Here is a 19,481-nt window from a genome sequence, read left to right as displayed (position 1 = left end):
AGGCACAGGTGGTATTTTAAAAGCTATTAAAAAAAAAAAAAAAATCAAGTGAAGCACAGTTTCAACATCCCTTCACCTTATCTTACCACCTCCTCCTCCCTGCCCCTTTCCCCCTATGAAGAGACAAATCAGTCTTGCCATAACATTTATTGAGTATTTCCACTCTAGTGGATGAAACGTCTGTACAAAACCAAACATTTCCTTAACTTACTCAAACCAATCTAGAAACAGTCAACTCAATTAAAACCCACTACAAACACAATAGCTTCTTTGAAGCCATGGTAACACTTAAATACAGTTAAGACTTCAATGCAGAAATTTGGTTTGTTAGAAAGCTCAAGGGAGCTTTAGCTTCTCAAAGTTAAAAAAAGGCAAAATTGTGTTTCACAGATACAGTCCACTGGAATCACCAACACTGGACAAGTTAAGTACTTCGAGTCCTGAGATAACAAGGAATCCTGGTATCCTTTAGACAGTCTTCTGTTGTCCTTTCTTGCCAATGAGAGACTTGTGGATGTGCGGTATTACACCTAAGAAAGAGCAACAATTAAGACCACATGATTTCTCAACAGTTTTCCTAAACTTTGTACTTCAAATGAAAGTGACAGCACTAAGCAACCTGTAGTCTGAGACAGTTCCTCCACCCAACCAACCACAAACAGCAAACAACTGACATACCACCACCAGCAATTGTTGCCTTGATCAGAGAATCCAACTCTTCATCTCCTCTAATGGCAAGCTGCAAGTGACGGGGAGTGATACGTTTCACCTTCAAGTCTTTGGATGCATTTCCTGCCAGCTCAAGGACCTGGGACAAGACCATTTTTGAATAGTTACACAGTCAAGTGAGACCAACAGCACAGTCTCAGCTGTTTCAAATACTGTGTCACCGTTAGTGACACTGAGATAGCAAACAATGCCTCTTCCAAAAGGGTTCCTCCTTTGGAGCTCTACGTTTAGTTTTCCCAATAAGAAGAGTATTTACAGGAGATATGACATGCTGTAATGGCCCGTTTTATAAGTTACTTCACACTTGCATTTTTGCTGCAAGTCACAGCACCAAATTTGTGTGAAATGCAGAGCACGCGTATTTCACAGTCTTCTGATAATGTACGCACTTGAAAATGGCTCAAAGCAAGTGAAGAGCTCATAACCCAGTCCAAACTGGCAAAATACAGCAGGCTCTGGTCATTATGGCATTTGGGAGTTGACCACCCCCTGCAGGTTTTACCTCAGCTGTCAAGTACTCCAGGATTGCAGCACTATACACAGCAGCTGTGGCTCCCACACGTCCATGGCTGGTTGTCCTAGACTTCAGGTGCCTGTGGATGCGGCCAACAGGGAACTGGAAAAAAAACCAGAAGCATGAACAGGCTGTGACAGCAGAAAGCCACTGCACAAAACCACATCCTGGGCTGCGAAGTTCCAGTGGCAGACGCACAGGCTGTATTTCACTTCAGAAACCAGTTAAGGACACCACGTTTCACACTCACATCAGCAACTTCACAATTTGCAGCACAAGCAGCAGCAACAGCCACATGGTTATTATTTCGCCTCCTGCACGGATATGCAAAAAGGTCTAAAGCCATGTCTGGCTAAAGATCCTTACACCACTTGGGACAACTGGCAGACACAGAGTGCAAAGGTTCCACGAAGTGCAATCAATCAACAGATGGAAGACCTGCCTGACTTCACCCACGCCCCAGCCCCTGTTCACCTGCAATCCAGCCCGCTGGGAACGGGACACTGCTTTGGTCTTGGTCTTCCCGGAGTCCTTCCCAGCTTTCCCGCCAGCCTGGCAATGCCAAGAGAAGATCAGGAGTTGATGTCACCACCAAACCCCGCCCTCCGCGCATGCGCCCCGCTTCCCCCCCCTCACGCGCAGAGGGGCACCGCGCGCCGGGCGCGATGCGCTCGTCGTCCACTCACAGGGCCGCTCCCCCCGCGCGCGGACGGCGCTGCTCCCCTCCTGTCCCCTTCGGCGCCATGCGCGTGCGACACGCCCCCCCACCCCCTGCTCCGCCGCGCGCCGCCCCGCGCCCTCACCCGCCGCTCCGGCCGCCCCGCTCCCCCGCCACCCACAGGCGGCAGCGCCTCAGCCCCGGAAACCCCGCGGCCAGCGCCACCCCACCCCCGAGCGCCCCCGCGCTCCTTTCACCATGGCGAAATGGAGCGCAGCGCCTCGAAGGTTGGTGAGACTGAGGCAGAGGACGTCCCTTCACGCATGACCGGCGCAGCACCAACTACCCCACCGCCGCGATTCAAATGGCAGCCGTCCCGCCTTCCCCGGCCCTTATAACCGCCGAGCGCGCCCGAATCGGGAACCCGGCCCAGCCGCCAGCCAATGGCCGCCCCGGGACGGCCGCTCTCGCACCAGCGACAACATGCGGAGGCGGCCGGCCCGGCCGCGGGCAAGCGAGTCCCCGCCCCCCCTTTAAAGCGACAGGCGCGGTCGGCGAGGGTGGAGGGGGGTGTCTGATCCCGCCGGACCCCGTCTGTGCTGGGGATGGGGCCCGGGGAGATCCCCGGCAGGAGGGGCGCTGCCCAGACTCATCCCGCTCCGTTACCCGGGGTTCTTTATCATCAGGTCCCGTGCCTGCACCGAGTCGCGCTCCGGAGCCGCCGCAGTGCCGTCGAAGCCTCCCTCCCACAGGGGGAGTTAATTGGTTTAGTGTGCTAAGCGCCTCAGGAGCAACCTGAGGGAGATTAGGTCCCGGGTTTGGGATGAGGGGCTGTTAGCGGGGAACACGAGGCTGCCCAGTGGCGTCGAATACAGACGAAGTCACACCAGCTCCTCAGGATTCCAGGGGTGGGGGAATGCCGGCAAGGCTGACAGCTCTGCACACGTGCACTGGTTTTCATTTCTACCTCCATCACAAAGGACCATCCTGCCTCAGACCCATTTGTCTCACTGGGTGTTTCACAAACTATGGCTGAAATTCATCATGAGTTCTGTTCCAAGTCTAACGTTTAATTAATGCAGTGTTTCCTCAGCTTTGGCACTTCAAATCCCTGCCTGTATTTTCCTGAAATGAAGCTTTAACCCTTATTTTCTTTTTTTTTTTTGGTGCCATTTTCAGTAAATTATCAGTCAAACCTCGGAGCTCAGTGAGGGTATTCTCTGTTAATCCAATTCTTTCAGCTTCAAAAAAGTAACAATTCCTTGTGCTCTTCCAGAACACTGTAAGTCTCTGTTGAGAGAGATGCCACTCATCTGTGAGCATGCAGTGAGCTCAGGGGGAAACCCCGGCCTTTCCCCGGCCAATTAGCTCTTTAGGCGGAAGACTGGCAGGATCTGTCATACACTTTACCAATCTAATCACTAAACCACCACACATTAACACAAGTATTTCCTCTGCCTTGATATCAAAGGGTCCCAAGCATGATGAATACTCTTACAGACAGACCTGTAATGGGAGGTAGAGCTAAGGGCATAACGTTCTCATGAGGATACTCTGCTTGCCATAACTTTTCCACTTTCTTCAGGTCTTCAACAGTTGAAATACTCAGAACACTAAGACAGGAGGATATGTGCTGATCTGTAGAGCTTCACTTCAAGATCTTTCGAGCTGTTCACTGGAATAGTAAACATATAAAACTTTGTACCTCTCCTGCTCAAACGTCTGACCCCAAATACTTGGTCCCCTGGTTACAAAGGACCCTTTAGTTGGACCTCCAGACAGCCTGAGGCCACATCATCAGTGCCTTCAACACTTTCAGTTTGGGCATCTAGTTTCAGTTTGGGCATCTAGTCCTAGCTGCTACCACCTCAGGATGGGGAGACCTACTTCCAAGCACATGCACAGAGAGGCAGGACTGAATTGAGAGCAGATAACGCCTACATGCAGGGATCTGGCAGTTTGTTTTTATGTAACTGTCTGGTGCTTCTGTCTATTTGAAGCTTCATTTGTTTATATTCTCCTTCAGCAAGAAAGAAGATAAGAGGGTTTGAAGGGGGTTAGAATTTTTTTTTAAGTTTAAAAACAAGCCTCAAGGTTTTACAGAAGCCTGCAGAAGTTTTCACTCAACAAGCACAACCTGAACTCCCCCCTCTGCTATTTAAAGACATAAATGGAAACTAGTTTAGGTACACTAGGAACAATGGGAACAATTCCAAAGCAACTTCAGACCCAGTTGTGAGCACAAATAACCTCAATCCCACATGAACAAAGGGAGCACTTACCACCTGCGTCTTCCTGATGATATTTGTACCCCAAGCCTGGCCCCAGGTGTCTTATCCAGTGGGAAGAAGGAAGATATGCTTCAAGGGGGACAAAGCAGAATAATAGGCTTTTATTGGCCTAATTAACATTAAGAAAGTGGAAAATCTCTCTAAAAGGATATATTATGGGGAACCTGGTGAGAAAAGATGCAGTCCGCCTGGTGTGTACCTTGTGTAATGGTGTTCAATATGCCTTAGGAGAACTGGGATGTAGTGCTGCTTTCTTTTCTACTCTACTACTTAGTATGATTTCCTTGGAGAAAAACGATTATTTTTACTTGCCTCCAAAATATGAACACACTGTACAAAGCAGGTACCAATTCTCACCCTCACTAAGTACTGGACTATGATCATGGTATTATTTGGACTATCTTGAATTAATTTCTTTCAGGATTTTAGTTTCTGCAGAAGTGGTGGAGATCATCTTCATTAGCAGACTGATGAAGCATTCCCAGAAAGCTCTTTGTATCACATCCCTCAGAACTTTACAGTTTCTGAATCCTGAACAAGTTTAAGTAGGAGATACATACCTAGGTGCTCAGCTTTGCCATGGCATTGCTGGGATACAATATCTGTGGAACTTCAAAAGCCAGGTGTCAGAAAGCATTTGAGAAATTATTTTTTAGGTGACAGCTAAGCCGAGTCAGCTCATTTTTCAGTATACAGGTTTTAGTCAGAGGTTTTAGTATGCTGTACTTTGACCTAACTCCCCTTAAGTGAGTAATATAGTTTGTCAGGGTTTTTTTTAGCCTGTAGCCACTGCTTACTTTCATTTAGGCTGTAGTTTTTTGTGGTGAGATCAATTACAGTATGACTTGTATTTGCCCCTGGAGCCATTCCCCCTTGCAGAGGGCTTCCCTGCTGCCCTTTTGCAGGATCTCTAGCAAATGAAAGGGTTCTGCTGAGCTGGGTCTCTCTATTGGCTGCTGTATTTGGGTTCAGGAAATTCACATCCTCTCCTGTTGCACGGTTGTGTTGTGCATAGTGATGAATAGATTCAACTGTTCGGTTTAACAGATACATTTATTAATCTGGTATCTCTAAACAGCTCCACACATTGAAAGAATGAGATACGCTGTGAGATATGTGGTGAAGGGATTACTGTGGGTGTGGTGGCCTGCTGATGGGGTGATAAGCTATCTATCTAGGTTGTAGATGATCCTCATCACTGCAATTCATGTGGAAGAGGGAGTGATCTAGGGTGTCACAGTTCTATTCTGCCCTTGGCCATTACACACAGCCTTTATAATCACTGTATTTGTAACTTTTCATATTCTTCATTTACATATAAAATGTCTGCCCCCCCATCAATGACGGCAGCTAACAGAATATTTGACTACATTCTCACCTCCACTTCTCCAGAAGAGTATAATTTGGCATTTGAAATCCTCCATGGCAGAAGATGAGAATACAACCACCTTGCAGACAAGTGTTGCTCTCCTTCCCCAAAGTATGGATGCCTCTTTGGTAAGAACTGTGCCTCTGGAGCATACTTGGAAACACTTGTACATGGTGGTATACATTTATATTTTGCAGGTCTAGTGAATCACCACCAATCTAAAAGAATCTAAAATCTGTTGCTGCACTGCACTGTTTGTGAGTCTGTGTTCATGCGAGTTCTTTTAAACTTGACCAGACTGTTGCATTGATAAACTGCACTCTTTGTGAATATCTAATCATGAATGAGACCAGACTTACAGTGTAACCCGCTGTATTGGTGCATCTGGGATCTTACTGAATGCAACCAAACTTACAGTGCTGAATTGCTTATAATAAAAAATTAAGCCTAGTTGCACCCAGCCTCCCTGAGGGCTAGCTGGAAAGCAGGAGGGTTTATTTTCTGCCAAATTTCTATTCTCTTAACTCAATACAGGGCTCTGTAATAGCTCTGCAGATAACGCTTGCATACTGATTTCAGAGAGACTTGAACTACCCTTATATCTACACTGTTCATTATACTCCTTTGTATCAGCTATTAATAGTCATAATGACTAGCCTGAATAGATTTTTATCTCGTTCTTGTTTAGCCAGCTCTGAAAGGAAGCTACAGCTAGTTAGGCAAAGTGAAATGACAGTCTGTTAGAGACAGTGGCAGCCAGAACTCCTTACCCTCATCCTTCCATTGTCTTACACAGAAACTTGTCCCTCAAAATTCTCTTGTTGCTGCGTGCCTTGGTCCTCACCCTTACCCATATTTGAGCTCCATTCAAAATAATTATATTTACATGATCTTTTGTGCTGGCTACAAAGCCATATGCAAGGACCTACTCCAACTGTGTTCAAGTTAGGCAACTCTCAAGTGGCTCTAATTTGCCACGTGATACCTGTGCCCAGAGGACATTGCAATTAAATAGGCTTTTACCAGACATAACAATTTGGTTATACCAATTTCTTTTCCTAAGAAAGCAACCTGGAAAAATGTGAAAAAGAATGTGTTTTCCTGAAGGTGCCTTGTTCCAGAATTTCAATCAAAATGTTCCTTTGCAGGAGCTGGAAATGGTTCTTCAAAACTTGTTCTGTGAAAATGAAAGGGAAAAAGAAGAAATGCCACCTGCCCTTTGGAAGAGCAGAGAGAAAATTCATGGCAGACTTGCCCTTTCCTTGCCAAAGTCATTGCAAGTAGAGGGGATCCAATTCTTCTTTATTGGTAGGAGACAGCTAGTACAGCCATCTTTTGTTTCTAGTGTGACAACCTGGTTTATTTCTTCCTCATGGTGTAGATTGGATTTTGTAGAGAAGTAACTGAAGCTCACAACTGGAATGAGATCCTGTACTGCACCTGGCTTGTGACACAGACAGCATGGCTCTCACTGAACAATGCATAATTAATAATATGTTCTCATTTTTAGTCATCTGCAACAAAGAACTGCAAGCCCCAGGGTCTGTTTTATACCGAGAAAAGTACTGATTTCCCAGAGCTAGCTGAGGTGTCAGTACAAATATAACTGTTACCCATACACCTTTACAAATAGTAATAAGATTAACTCTGGAGTTCACTTCTGCCAAAGTTGGAAATTGTAGCTAAGGCTGTATCATTCCTAGGAAGGATAACTCCCAGAGGGGTGTTATGTTTTTGGTTTTGTTTTTTTTTCTTCATCTTTAAATTCTAGCAATTGGAGCTGAGAAAAGAAAAAAGGTTAAGTAGGTATTACCTTCTTTCGTCTCTTCTTTGCTGCAGTGAAGGGCCTTCTGCTCTGGGCTTGTTTTGGAAATTTCTGAGTTTCCTTAATGCAGAGGTTTGCACTTGGGAACAGTTGATCTTGCACTATGACTATTACTGTCCAGTTAAATTTGATATACTGTGAAACTGGTTCACACTTTGATCAGGAACATAAAGATGAATCTCTTCAACTGTAGTGGGGCTGTGACTGACCAAATGAAATTGTCCCAATGGTGGCAGCATAACACAAGAAATAAAATATGAAACTATGAAGGGTTTCCTCTTCAGTAAGGTTTTTAGGCTGAGTCATCACAACCAAAGAGATATCCTTGTTCTTTGGGGGTGGGGTTTTCTTTAAAACCAAAGCACAGCACTTATCTTACTGTAAAACTGGAAAGGAAAATATTTTTTATGGTCAGACAGCCAGACAAGGTCAGCATTTCACATGAGATGGACCTTGTCTGCCAGGCATCTGGTTAAAATCCTCTGCTAGGACTTCATAATAGGAAGGTAACATGCATTAGGGATCTTGCATTAAAAAGAGGTGTTTTTTAGATGCAAAAGCAAAACAAAATTTACCATCTGAAATTTACTAGGTGTAGTTACTGCAAATGAATAGAGGCATAATTATGCAGCTATAAAATATCTGACTTTAACAAGTAAGCTCTTTTCTAGCTTAAAAAAATAAAAATCCTATCCTGTCAAATTTTGTGTGGGGATTTGTACGTTCTGATAATTTCCTAATTATATATCATTGCACGTTTTCTAATTTTCTCACCTGGGGCTAGGCCTGCATGTTCTTGCATTTGTCCAAAATCCATACATGTAAAAAGCAGAAAAAAAAATGTAATCAAATTTGTCAAATATAACAATTTACTGGTGAGGGCTTGCAACACCTGGGACCAGTCTGAAGAAACAGAAATATTCGGCACAGGGAGAGTTAAACATTGGTGATTTGCAAGGTTTTCGTCAGAAGCATCTTCCTTTTCTATGACTCTTCAAGGGGATGTGTACCCATCCCTCTTATCTTAGTGAAGCAGCTGGGCTACTGCTGCCATAAATCAGGAGTGAAACCGAGGGATGGTGATGGGTAAGACTTATGGCAGGGCGGTGGTGGTGCCTGGTGAGAGGGAGCAGACCAGGTTAAAATGAGGCGCTCGGACTCCCTGCGGGAAGGAGAGATGGGGGACATGAAGCCTGCAGTGCGGCTCCGACGGAAGGGATGGGGCAGTGCTGATCCCTGTGGGGCAAATCCTTGTCCTGGGGGTGGGAACCCTCACCCCAACAGCTCAACATGGAGCAGCTGGGAGGTAAGTGTGGGGATGGGTTCAGGGTGGGAATGCTGGCACTGGGTGTTATGTTACACCCTGCCCCTGAAAGCCACTGGTGCTAGAGCGGGTCAAAGCCACAGGAGCTGCTTGCACACAACAGCCTCTCAAATGCAAGTCTTGGGATGCCTTTCTCTGCCACTCTTGGAGTGGAGGCTTTTGCTAGCACACAGTAAGGTGGCATCTTCAAGTGCAGTCATTATAGGCGGAGTTTTTAGGCGTTTCTCTTGATCATATTTTCGATCCTGTACAGTGGGCTTGGGCACATGGGTGATGGCACAGGCAAGATGCTTGATTTGTGTCCCTCACTGCCTGTTTCCCCGGCATAGCCCCACCAACACTACTGGGCTTCCCCCATGCAGCCCCAACTATGCAAGGTTTGAAAAATGCAAAGTAGTTTCTAATGAGTCACCACAGAAGAAAAGGGTGGGATGAGCAACTGAGAGCTCCCCCCAAGCCTACAAAGGTGGTTTCAGGCCAGTGATCTGCTTCACACCCCTGCATGGGGCAATGCAACAAGCTCCCCATGTTCCTTCCTGCGTTTGAGGTAGACTAGCACTTGTTGCCTGGCTGAGGTCCCTGAGGAGCTCTCATTTCAGGGACTATTGGTACACTGTGCCTTTAGTCCCCCGTGCTGACCGTGAGGGTGAGGGCTACAGACAACCAACGTGGAAGAAGCCCGTGGGACTTACACCTCACTGATTCATCCCTTCTATAAGGAGATCTCACTTCAGGTGCCCCCCTCCATCAGCAGCTGCTTTTTGAGAAAGGTCACTCAGCTTCCCTCTCTTTTGGTCTTGGAGACACTTAAAATAGCAGATGTAGCCACAGCCACAGCAGAGGGCAAAGGAGTATTTTTGCTCATGTCTCTGCTTGTGTGGGACTAGCTGTGTGCTTGTAGGTGCATTTTCAAGCTGGTAGGCAGCCAAGGAACCAGTGTTGGTGTTGCCATCTTCCAGAGCTGGGATCAGTGTGCTCCAGCACCTCGTGCACCTGCCTTTTGTCATGCATAGGTCTTGGTTTTTCTCACCCTTTAGGAAGGTTTAGGAAAAGAAAATAGAAAAAAAACCCAACCCACCACCAAAAAAAAAAAATCAGATTAGGGATGCTCAGTGGGCCATTTCTAAAGGAACTGCCTGTGACATGTCTTGCTTGCCATACCTGACAGTGCCTACACAACTGCAAAAAGTTGAAAGCCTCCCCTTAAAAAACAGCTTGGGACAAAAAGTGGACATCCAGTGGTTCCTGAGCTATCTGCCTCAAAGGAGCCAGGCACAGTGTCTCTGCAATAGTGAGATGGAAGCTGCCAGCAGTGGATGGCTGATCATCATGGACATTGTCATGGAGAGGTGGTGTCCTGCAGGGAGCATTCACTCAAGGATGTACCCCAATGGCAGTGGTGCATGATCACAGAGGTTTCCGCTGTGATCCACAGCACCTTGCCCTCCACATCCTTTTCCCTTTAGTTTACTAGGCTGGTTGTTTGCTGTTACATATATTGGATATACCAGACTTGCAATAGAAGCAGCTCCTCTCAAATGCCACATTTCCCACTCTTTGCATTTCCTTTTGGACTTGCCTTGGCTTTCAGGGACCTACATACCCTTCAGCACATACACAGTGCTGCATAGTTCACACAGCATCACACAGGCTGAATGGGTATGATGGTGTGTGTGTGTATCAAAATTTCCTACGTCCCTAAGTTTATCAGTCAGAAAATCAAATGTTGGGGCATTTGCGTGTCATTATCGCTTACCTATTTTATTTGCTTAGCTTTATTAGCTAACTAGGCTCATTTAATCCTCAGCATTCACTAATCCAAATTAGAGATGGGCCCAAACTCGGATCTGGGTGCCAATTAGGAGCCACCAGGTTCTTACCAACATGCTACCTCCAGCAGTCACCACAGCTGATCATGGTGCATGGGAGTGCAGGAGCCCCCATGAAACATCGAGGAAGTGCCACACCCACATCACCTCTGTCCTTATGCCCTACAGGCAACTGAGAAGCAGATCAGTATCTAAATGCATCATTTGCTTTGCAATGGTCTACGTATACCTGAAGTGCTATACCGTGCCCCCCCAAAAAAGAGAGGGAGTTGTTTTTTGCATCTTTCTCTGGGGGTTGCGTCAAACCATCCATAATGGCCAGAAGAGCCCCTGACAATTACAGCTCTTGCATCTTGTCGTCCTTTGCAGCTGCTTCTTGTCCCTTTGGCTCATTCTGAACATGGCGTGGTGACAAACCCACATGCTGTAGCCATTAATCACAAGTACTTGTAGCAAGAAATTATGCCCAGATGAAAAAGTGAGCTTGTTCTGCAACAGCCGTGGTCAGGCCCTGGACAGGCCCTCGTACTTGTTTCTGACTTGGCTGTTAAAATGGGCTTCTCGTATCTGTTCTGCTTCCGCATCCACGGGAGAGGAACAGTGGTATGCAGAGAGTCTGCAGGTGCTTTGGCATGTCCCCAGGAACATCAGGTCCAAGAATCCATTGTTGCTTTCACCAAAGCTACAGGGCTGAAGGCTGAGGTATTAGTGGTCTCCTCTGGATCCCATACCATCAGTGTTGCATCTCAGCACAGGGTTGCACTGAGGGACCTGATCAGCACTTGCCTCCTTGTTGTTCTCAAAGACACGTCTTCCACTCAGGACTCTACCCGGTCTCCATCTTCCCATGTAGTAGGAAAGGGTTTTACCTTCTACAGGGCTGACACCATTAGCGAGACATCCTGCACTCCCCTGCAGGGAGGCAATGGGCTCCTGGTAACCTGTGCAGGCAGGAGGCTCCACATGGGCCTCCTATAGCGGTTTCCTAATCCTGCTTTTCTGTTCCTAGCCAGGCATCCCTGACTCTGCCAAGATGTGGATGCTTAAGGTGCCAGCTCCTCTCACTGGAAGCTAATAGCTAGCTCCCTGAACAAAGAAAATCCAATTTGGCATCAAAAAGGAAACAGCCTAATTCTAGTCTCTCATCTTTTTCCCTGCTGATTCAGTTCATCAGACTTTTTGCTGATTTATACCTTGGATGAAAGAAGAGTTTCAGACCAAAGGTCATTCTCCTGTCAGGTGTGGATGTAGGCATGTCCTTACTGTAACACAGAATGAAAGGCTTTATGAGCCAAGGATGTTCATAAAGGGAGGGAGACGTGGAACTCCTGGAGCAGGTCCAGCAAAGGGTAACAAGGATGATTAAGGGATAAGGATAGGCTGAAGGAGCCAGGCCTGTTCAGCCTTGAGAGGAGGCAACTGATAGGGGACTTCGTCAGTGTCTATCAGTATCTAAAGGGAGGGTGTCAAGTGGAAGGATCCAGGCTCTTCTCAGTCGTGCCAAGCAACAGGACAAGAGGCAATGGGCAGAAACTGATGCACAGGCAGTTTCATCTGAATGTGAGGAAGAACTTTACTGTGTGGGTGACTGAGCAGTGGAACAGATTGCCCAGGGAGGTTGTGGAGTCTCCCTCACTGGAGATATTCAAGATCTGTCTGGACACAATCCTGTTTGATGTGCTCTAGGATGACCCTGCTTGAGCAGGGAGGTTAGACCAGATGACCCACTGTGGTACCTTCCAACCTGATCCATTCTGTGATTTTGTGAGTGCTCACATCCATATGCAATGCTGTGGGCAGTGGTGGGCCAAGGACCTAGCTGCCTGGGGAATGAGACTACTTCTGGCAAGCCTCTTTGATAGAATGTTTGTAAAAGCCTGATGGCACCTTATGATTTTTTTCCCCTTTTTCTTCAATAGGACCACTAGAAAATAAAAGTATTGTAGTTTCCTTTGCTGTAGCAGACCTTAAAGGGGAAATTAACTCAGGAGCTGATGCACTGCTCACTGAATTCAGTGGGGCTTTTTCTGCCAGCTTCAGTGGAAACTCTGGAACTAGCTCTCTATCGAAGGTGACTTTGGTTTTCTGTGGTTATGTGAGACTTTCCTCCCATTTATCTGTGGGGAATAGCTTTGGGAGGCTTCAGAGCTCAGATGAAATATTTGCTGTTGCTGGTCCTCAGTTTATTTTCTTCCTTGCATCATGACTGTTCCTCTTTTACAGTTGGCAGCTGTAATCATCGCTGGCCTCCTCCTGCTCTACATCCCACTGTGCTATGAGAATTTCCATTTCCACGTGGCTCATTTGTATGCTCGCCTGGGGTACCCCAATGCCCAGCACATCCTGGGACAGAGGTATTTACAAGGTAATGTTTCTCCAATCCATGGCTAACTTGCTGCCAGAGTAGGTATGCTCATAAGCCAGAACTACAAACATGGCTCTGTGGTATGTGGTACCACCACACTGCTGGATTTTGGATGCTGTATTCTATAACCTATCTGTGACTTTGATACCTTGTCTCACACCCAGGAACCGGAGTGGAAAAAAATGAGGACATGGCTATGCACTGGTTCAGGTGAGGCACGATTCTTGCCGTCGGAAATTGGCTTCTTCTGGCAAAAGGCTACTGTGGCATGGGAGAAGGAAGAAGAGCTGGCAGTGCTTTGGGGGACAGCTGCACTGAGCTGTCCTGTGGCAGCGGGAGGGAGGTTCACAGGTGGCAGCAGGGAGATCTGGAGCTCCCAACTTCTCCCTGTGGGTCATACGCTTTGCTCCACTTTCTTCACCTACTATTGCTATTTTTTTAAATCAGTGAAAGAAAGAAAGTGTCTCAGCATCAAGAGTGCAGAGAATGCTGGTTTTGCTGAATAGCCTTTTGGGAAGGTTTGAGCTGCAGGTGGGCAGCAGGGAAAATGCACAGGCACAGGAGGGTAGTGAGCCAGGAACTGCTGAGGCAATGGAAAATCAAGGTACAGCAACGTATTAATTTCCTGCTCTCAGCACACCCTCCCAAGAGGTTTCTGCCACATAAGTGAGGCAGCCATGCCTGTGTGTGCATTTGCTGTGGTACCCACAGTGGTCACACCTGTGGTAGGAGCCTGAGCTGCATCCCCTGAAATCCTAACACTCTTGGTGAGAAATGGAAAGAATGAGAGATGGGGGAAGTTACTGTGCTACCCAAAAAGTGAGGGGAGAGGAGGGAGGCACGTTAGATGTTTCCTCTGTGTCTGCTCAGGACATAGAACAGCATCAAGCTACAGGAAGGGCTGAAATAACTATGCCTGTAACAGCAGGAGTTGTAATCAAAGAAGGCATCATTAAGGATATCCCTACCTAGAGAAATGCTGAAGCCTTTGTGCCTTTCTGAATAAAGATGTTTTCCAAATCAGGGCCTGAACATTTCAAAGGAGTCACATTTCAGAACAGTGAATTATACATACCTTCTTCCTTATTTGCTCTGTCGTGGTTTAACCTCATCTAAGCAACTAAGTACCACACCACTGGTCACTGATTTCCCCACTCCCCTCCCAGCCCTGTGGGATGGGGAGGAGAATTGGAAAAAGGTAGAACGTGTGGGTTGAGAAAAGAGCAGTTTAATAATTGAAATAAAGTATAACAATAATAATAATAATAAAAGAGAGGAATAAACCCCAAGAAACACAAGTGATGCCCAATACAGTTGCTTACTACTCACTGACCAATGCCCAGCCTGTCCCCAACAAGTGATGGGCAGCTCCTGGCCAACTCCCCCCCAGTTTACATATTGAGCATGACACTATGGTGTGGAATATCCCTTTGGCCAGTTCGAGTCAGTTGTCCTGGCCATGCTCCCTCCCAGCTTCTTGTACACCTCCCCACTGCCAGAACATGGAAAACTGAAAAATCATGGATTTAGGGTAAGCTCTGCTCAGCAACAATCAATGTGTTGTCTACATTAATGTCTCTTACCATTGACTTTGCTTGTCTCTTCCCCCCTGTAGGCAGGCTGCGGGGCAGGGCCATCCCCACTCCTCCTTCAACCTGGCAGTGGGGGCACTCAGAAACATGACCATGGCACTTGAAGAAGGGTAACCTGAGTTAATCCTCTTCCTTCCCATTACAGCTGCATTCCCAGCTCCTCCTGGGGAGGTGGGGGGGAAACTGGTGCTGTAAGTACTCCACGCATGAAGCTACTCCAGCATTTCTAATGCCCTCTTCTTGTAATGTCAGTAATGCAGCCCCACCTGCAGAGGAAAACCAAAAACTCCAGTTAGTCCAATGAGATTTTAAAAATTAAGTGCCACAGTACACAAAATTCCTGTGGTCTGAATGCATATGTATTTCCATCATGATTTCCCAATCAAGGCAAGGGACAAGACCCATACTGGTATAGAAAGAGCTATTGAAGTGACATGTGAATTTTCTGCTATAAAGACCTGTCTTTCTTTTTGGGGGAACTCCCTTTTCACTCTTATTCCCATCCAGTGAAGTCAATGAGAAGTTTCTTGTTGCCTGCCTGGGGGTTGGGTTGAAACCACTCAGGACACATTTTTCTCCCTAATGTGCCTGTGCACACTTCACACCAGTGTTCCCAGCAAGGCCCACAGCCAAAGAAAACTTGCCTTGTGCTTTGTACATTTGCTGTGGCGACTAGTCCTGGGGCTAAGTGAAGCTAAAATGACCGATGAGTTCCCAAAACAGTGATTGATAGATTTTGTGTATTGTTTAGTTTTGATTTTTTTGCGTTTACTCCAAGTCTGAAAATTGAAACTGAGGTTGGAGAGAGCAGTTTTGAACTAAATGAAGCTAAAATAGCATTGTTTGGGCAAACCTTGTGACCAGCACGTTTTGTTTCAATTTTCACTGCATGTCGCATGATGAGGCAGATTCATGTTTTGAATGGGATTTCAAGAGCTCCAAATCCATCTCTACTTCAACTAAGATGAGAAAATCACCAAACCCAAAACACATGTGCTCAGACCACAGGGAAAAGCAGAAGGAAAATCAGATAATTTTCTGAATAGTGGAGAGTAAACTTTGCAGACATTTTCAGTAGCTGTGTTCCACTTATAAAAGCCTGGGTAATTGAAATTTAGCTATGAATGAATCAAACATCCTCCTAAATTTTCTTGATGAAAGTTTCATGTCCTTCAGGGAAGTGGAGAAACTTCTCAGTGTGGCAGCAGCCCATGGGCTCCAGGAAGCTCAGCAACTTTTGGAAAACATCCTCAAGAGCAGAAACCTTCCCTGATTGACTGCTGCAATACCAGCGCTCGTCCAACCTTGCCAACTTAGCAACCCCACTTTCTCCTTGCTGAGTGTCTTTAGGCATTTGAGTCATTCATTGGACATTGCACTTGCTTTGTACTGGATCTCCATGGTCAGATCTATGGCAGTCATGTGTTGCTGCACCTTCTCTTTTTGCTTCCTGGCTCGCCACTTCTGAAGAGCATGGAAAAGGTGGGGTGGAGGAGACAAATAGCCTTCAGGGTTACACTGGCAATGGGCATATGGATGTTTTTGAAAAAACACCACTATGTTTGTACCAACTTATCTGCTAATACTAAGTTCAGTTTATATCCCAGCGTTCACCTGGACTTGGTGTGAGGTTGCTGCACATTTGTGCTACCTGTATTTCATGCTCTGCTTAGGCATTGTGATAACTAATCATGACTAAGCCTTTATCACTTTAAATCAGCATGGCATGCATGCATGATGCCATTTGTAATAGAAATGACAGTGATTTAATAGAAAATATAAATGATGCTCTCACTTAATGCTATCATTCCTTATTGGCATTACCATTGTCGTGCCAGTTTTGGGGAAAAGTAATTCAGTTTAATGAAAACTGCCTTCATTTTCAGGTTTAAAACCACAGTGAGCAATTGCATTTCATGGGAAGTGCACTCACTAAACAAAGACCCGCAGCATTTTGCTGGCAATAAAATTGTTTCCCAGGGCTGCCTTTGTTGGTGTGCAATCTTTCCCTTCTTGCTACCGTAATTATCCAGCTCACTTGTTGCACACATGAGGTCCTGCACTCCCCCTGGGTGCCTGAGGCCTCGCTGGTGGGCCTGAGACCCAGGGGTTGCCACTGAGGGAGCAAATGGGACAGCAAGCCCGTGGTGGGGGGCCAGGCTTTGGTTTCTGAGAACTGCGTTTGTGCTGTGACTTGTAGGCAAAGATGTGAAGTACTTTGGGCAGGCTCCTATTTCCCTGTCCCATCTTGGGTGTCAGCCTCAATATCTTTCTAGAGTGATGCTGGCAACAACTGGGGTGTGTCCCACAGGCACAACGTGCCAACACTCAGCGCAGTGGAGGGAGGCAGGGGCTGATGGCCACACATTAAGCAAGGGATAGCCAGACTTTGTCTCTTCACCTGACTGTCCCCAGTCTGGGCTCCTCAGGGCCAGTTCTGCATCTTGCTCCCAAGAGGAGAGCACAGAGGGGAGGAGACCTGGGGCCTGGCTATCCTTCTGCCTCCCTCAGCCCTGGCACCATGTGCTGCAGACCAGTGCTCTCTGATGCAGTGCAGCTGCCTGCTCCCCCTGCTTGTCTCCTTTCTCTTTCCCTTCTGTGCTCCCTCCCACGCATCCCTTTATTAAATCTGGTACTACAAACTGCACGGCAGAGCAGAGCACCAGGAGATTTTCTCTCTTCCTCAAGTAGAAAAGCAAGACACCATTTTCCAAATATTAAAGGAGCTCATATATGTAGTGGCTGTGGACTGGTGCCCCGAGTCAGGACCCTTTATAGACAGGGGAATATTTCCCTTGGCATGAGGCTTGTGCTGCATTACGTCTCAGACCTGCTTTTTTTTTTTTCTCATGAACGCGCATGAGCTGTAGCTCCTGATTTGGAAACTAGACCTATGCTATACATCTCATATAGAGAGAGACACACCAGTTAAGTGTACTAGGCATCCTACCCAGGCCTGTGCTACCCTCCTTTTTGTGCCTGTGAGCAGAAAAATGCAGGTTTTTTCCCCATAATGCAGCATCCACTGAGAAAATAATGTGAAGAGCTGTCTCAAAATCCCCACTGAAACTCAAACCATAGTGTCTTCTGCCACTCCTCCACCCCCGAAATCATCCTCGTTTTCTTCATCCTCCCTAACCACAGCAGCCAATATCAGAGGGACATTCAAGCATGGCTGGGGAGAGCCATATCCCGTAGTACACCTCCACCAACCAGTGATGCCCAATTCACCCCCCTTTCTTATTGCCACTGGGTTCAGGATGAAGCTGTAAGTGACCCAGATATGACATAAGGCACTGCCTCGGTGAGCTAAGGTGTACTGACCTGGGTATTTGAGGAGCAAATATGTTGAGAGCCTGGTGGGCAGGGTCATTGTATTTTGCAGTGTGAGTTGACCCTGGTTGGGTGCCAGGTACCTACCAAAGCTGCTCTCTTACTCCCCTCTGCAACTGGACTGGAGAGAGAAAATAGAACGAAAGCCTCATGAGTTGAGATAAGGAGTGGGAGAGATCACTCACTGATTACAGGCAAAACAGACTGAACTTGGGCATATTAAGTGAATTTATTACTAAGAAAATCAGAGCAAGAAAATGAGAAACAAAATGAATCTTAAAAACACCTACCCCCCAGCAGTGCAGGTAGACAGGGATGGGTGCTGAGGTCAGTTCATCACAGGTTGTTTCTGATGCTGCTTCCTCCTCAGGGAAAGGAGTCCTTCTCCTGCTCCAGTGTGAGGTCCATCCCACAGGAGACAGTTCTCCACAAACTTCTCCAACATGAGTCCTTCCCACAGGCTGCAGTTCTTCACAAACTGCTCCAACATGAGTCACTTTTTGCAGGGTGTAGTCCTTCAGACACAGGCTGCTCCAGTGCAAGTCTCCCATGAGGACAAATCCTACCGGGAAAACTACTCTAGTGTAGGCTCCTCTCTCCATGGGCCTGCAGGTGCCTGCCAGGACCCTACTCCAGCATGGATTTTCCATGAGTTCGCTGTCTCTTTCAGGCATCCACCTGCTACAGCATGGGTCTCCTCCACAGGCTGCAGATGGATCTCTGCATCCCTGTTGACCTCCATGGGCTACAGAGGCACAGCTGCTTCACCATGGTCTGCACCAGAGGCTGCAGGGGAATCTCCACTCCAGCGTCTGGAGCATCTCCTCCCCCTCCTTCTCCACTGACCTTGCTTTTGTGTAGTTTTTCCTATCAGATATTCTCACTCCTTTCTTCTCTAGCTGCAATTAGATCTGCACAATAACTTTTTTCCTTCTTAAATATGTCATCACAGAGGCATTACGACCATCTCTGTTTGGCTCAGCCTTGACCAGCAGCAGGTCTGTCCTGGAGCCAGCTGGAACTGGCTTCTTGAGGAAGCTTCTAGCAGTTTCTCAAGAAGCCAACCCCATAGCCCCCTCACTATCAAAACCTGGCCATGCAAACCCAATACACATGGAACTTAAGAAATCACCATTTTCTGTCCCTGAGTCAAAATGAGTGAGCAGGCTTTTGTATGCTGATCAGTTTTCCTACCTGGAGTGTCACTGCCCAGCACTAAAATGGGCATTAACACTGACCATGAGATTCTGCAGCTACCAGGCAACAAGTTAGCCTCAAGGTTCATGCTGCCTTCACTTCAGTGACAAGCTGTAATTACTATGTTCATTATCTCAAAAAGAGCTGTTTTGGAATATAACATTTTTCCTTTATCTCAGCTGTAGCTTCCTTGCTGATATACATAGTCTTGTACAACAGGCAAGTGACCTGTCATCCAGTGCTGTCCAGGTGGCCTGTTTTTTAATAAAGAGTAGTAAGAGCTTGACAATAAATCACGAGCAACCTCGCCATGTTCCAGCAGAAAAAAATTACTGTTGGTTTAGTAAAGCCAGTTATCAAACAGCAGGAAGAAAAGGCCATTGCAACTCAGTATAGTGCCGAGAATTCACCAGAAAAAGATGTTCACTGGTTTCCTGCAATTTGCAGGTTTAACA

The 19,481-nt window shown here is 46.7% G+C and overlaps 2 protein-coding genes across 2 annotated transcripts; one reads left to right on the top strand and one right to left on the bottom strand.

The window, feature by feature from the left end:
* Positions 1-128: 128 nt before the first annotated feature.
* LOC103766263 (histone H2A.Z) lies at positions 129-2,211 on the bottom strand. The gene is made up of 5 exons (XM_018072738.2): positions 2,159-2,211; positions 1,718-1,795; positions 1,232-1,345; positions 679-808; positions 129-530 (listed from the first exon to the last, which is right to left on the bottom strand). Exons 1-5 carry the CDS (start codon positions 2,159-2,161, stop codon positions 469-471), a joined length of 387 nt encoding a protein of 128 aa, XP_017928227.1. The 5' UTR covers positions 2,162-2,211; the 3' UTR covers positions 129-468.
* A 6,260-nt stretch (positions 2,212-8,471) lies between these two features.
* LOC108641406 (secretory immunoglobulin A-binding protein EsiB-like) lies at positions 8,472-16,247 on the top strand. Its single transcript, XM_018083192.1, has 5 exons — positions 8,472-8,692; positions 12,763-12,904; positions 13,069-13,114; positions 14,520-14,606; positions 15,673-16,247. Exons 1-5 carry the CDS (start codon positions 8,531-8,533, stop codon positions 15,767-15,769), a joined length of 534 nt encoding a protein of 177 aa, XP_017938681.1. The 5' UTR covers positions 8,472-8,530; the 3' UTR covers positions 15,770-16,247.
* Positions 16,248-19,481: the final 3,234 nt, after the last annotated feature.

The sequence above is a fragment of the Manacus vitellinus genome, unplaced genomic scaffold (genome assembly GCF_001715985.3).
Source record: "Manacus vitellinus isolate BGI_N305 unplaced genomic scaffold, ASM171598v3 scaffold_0_pilon, whole genome shotgun sequence".
NCBI lineage: Eukaryota > Metazoa > Chordata > Aves > Passeriformes > Pipridae > Manacus > Manacus vitellinus.
Note: the sequence above shows the minus strand (reverse complement) of the source record. Positions and strands in the feature narration are given on the sequence as shown.

Coding starts and splice junctions, on each gene's coding strand:
- LOC103766263 (XM_018072738.2), bottom strand. Junction 1,346..1,717: donor CCCAGCGGGCTGGATTGCAG/GTGAACAGGGGC, acceptor TTTTTTTTCCAG/TTCCCTGTTGGCCGCATCCA. Junction 809..1,231: donor TGGAGTACTTGACAGCTGAG/GTAAAACCTGCA, acceptor GTCTTGTCCCAG/GTCCTTGAGCTGGCAGGAAA.
- LOC108641406 (XM_018083192.1), top strand. CDS start 8,531: ATGAGGCGCTCGGACTCCCTGCGGGAAGGAGAGATGGGGGACATGAAG. Junction 8,693..12,762: donor CAACATGGAGCAGCTGGGAG/GTAAGTGTGGGG, acceptor CCTCTTTTACAG/TTGGCAGCTGTAATCATCGC. Junction 13,115..14,519: donor ATGGCTATGCACTGGTTCAG/GTGAGGCACGAT, acceptor TCCCCCCTGTAG/GCAGGCTGCGGGGCAGGGCC.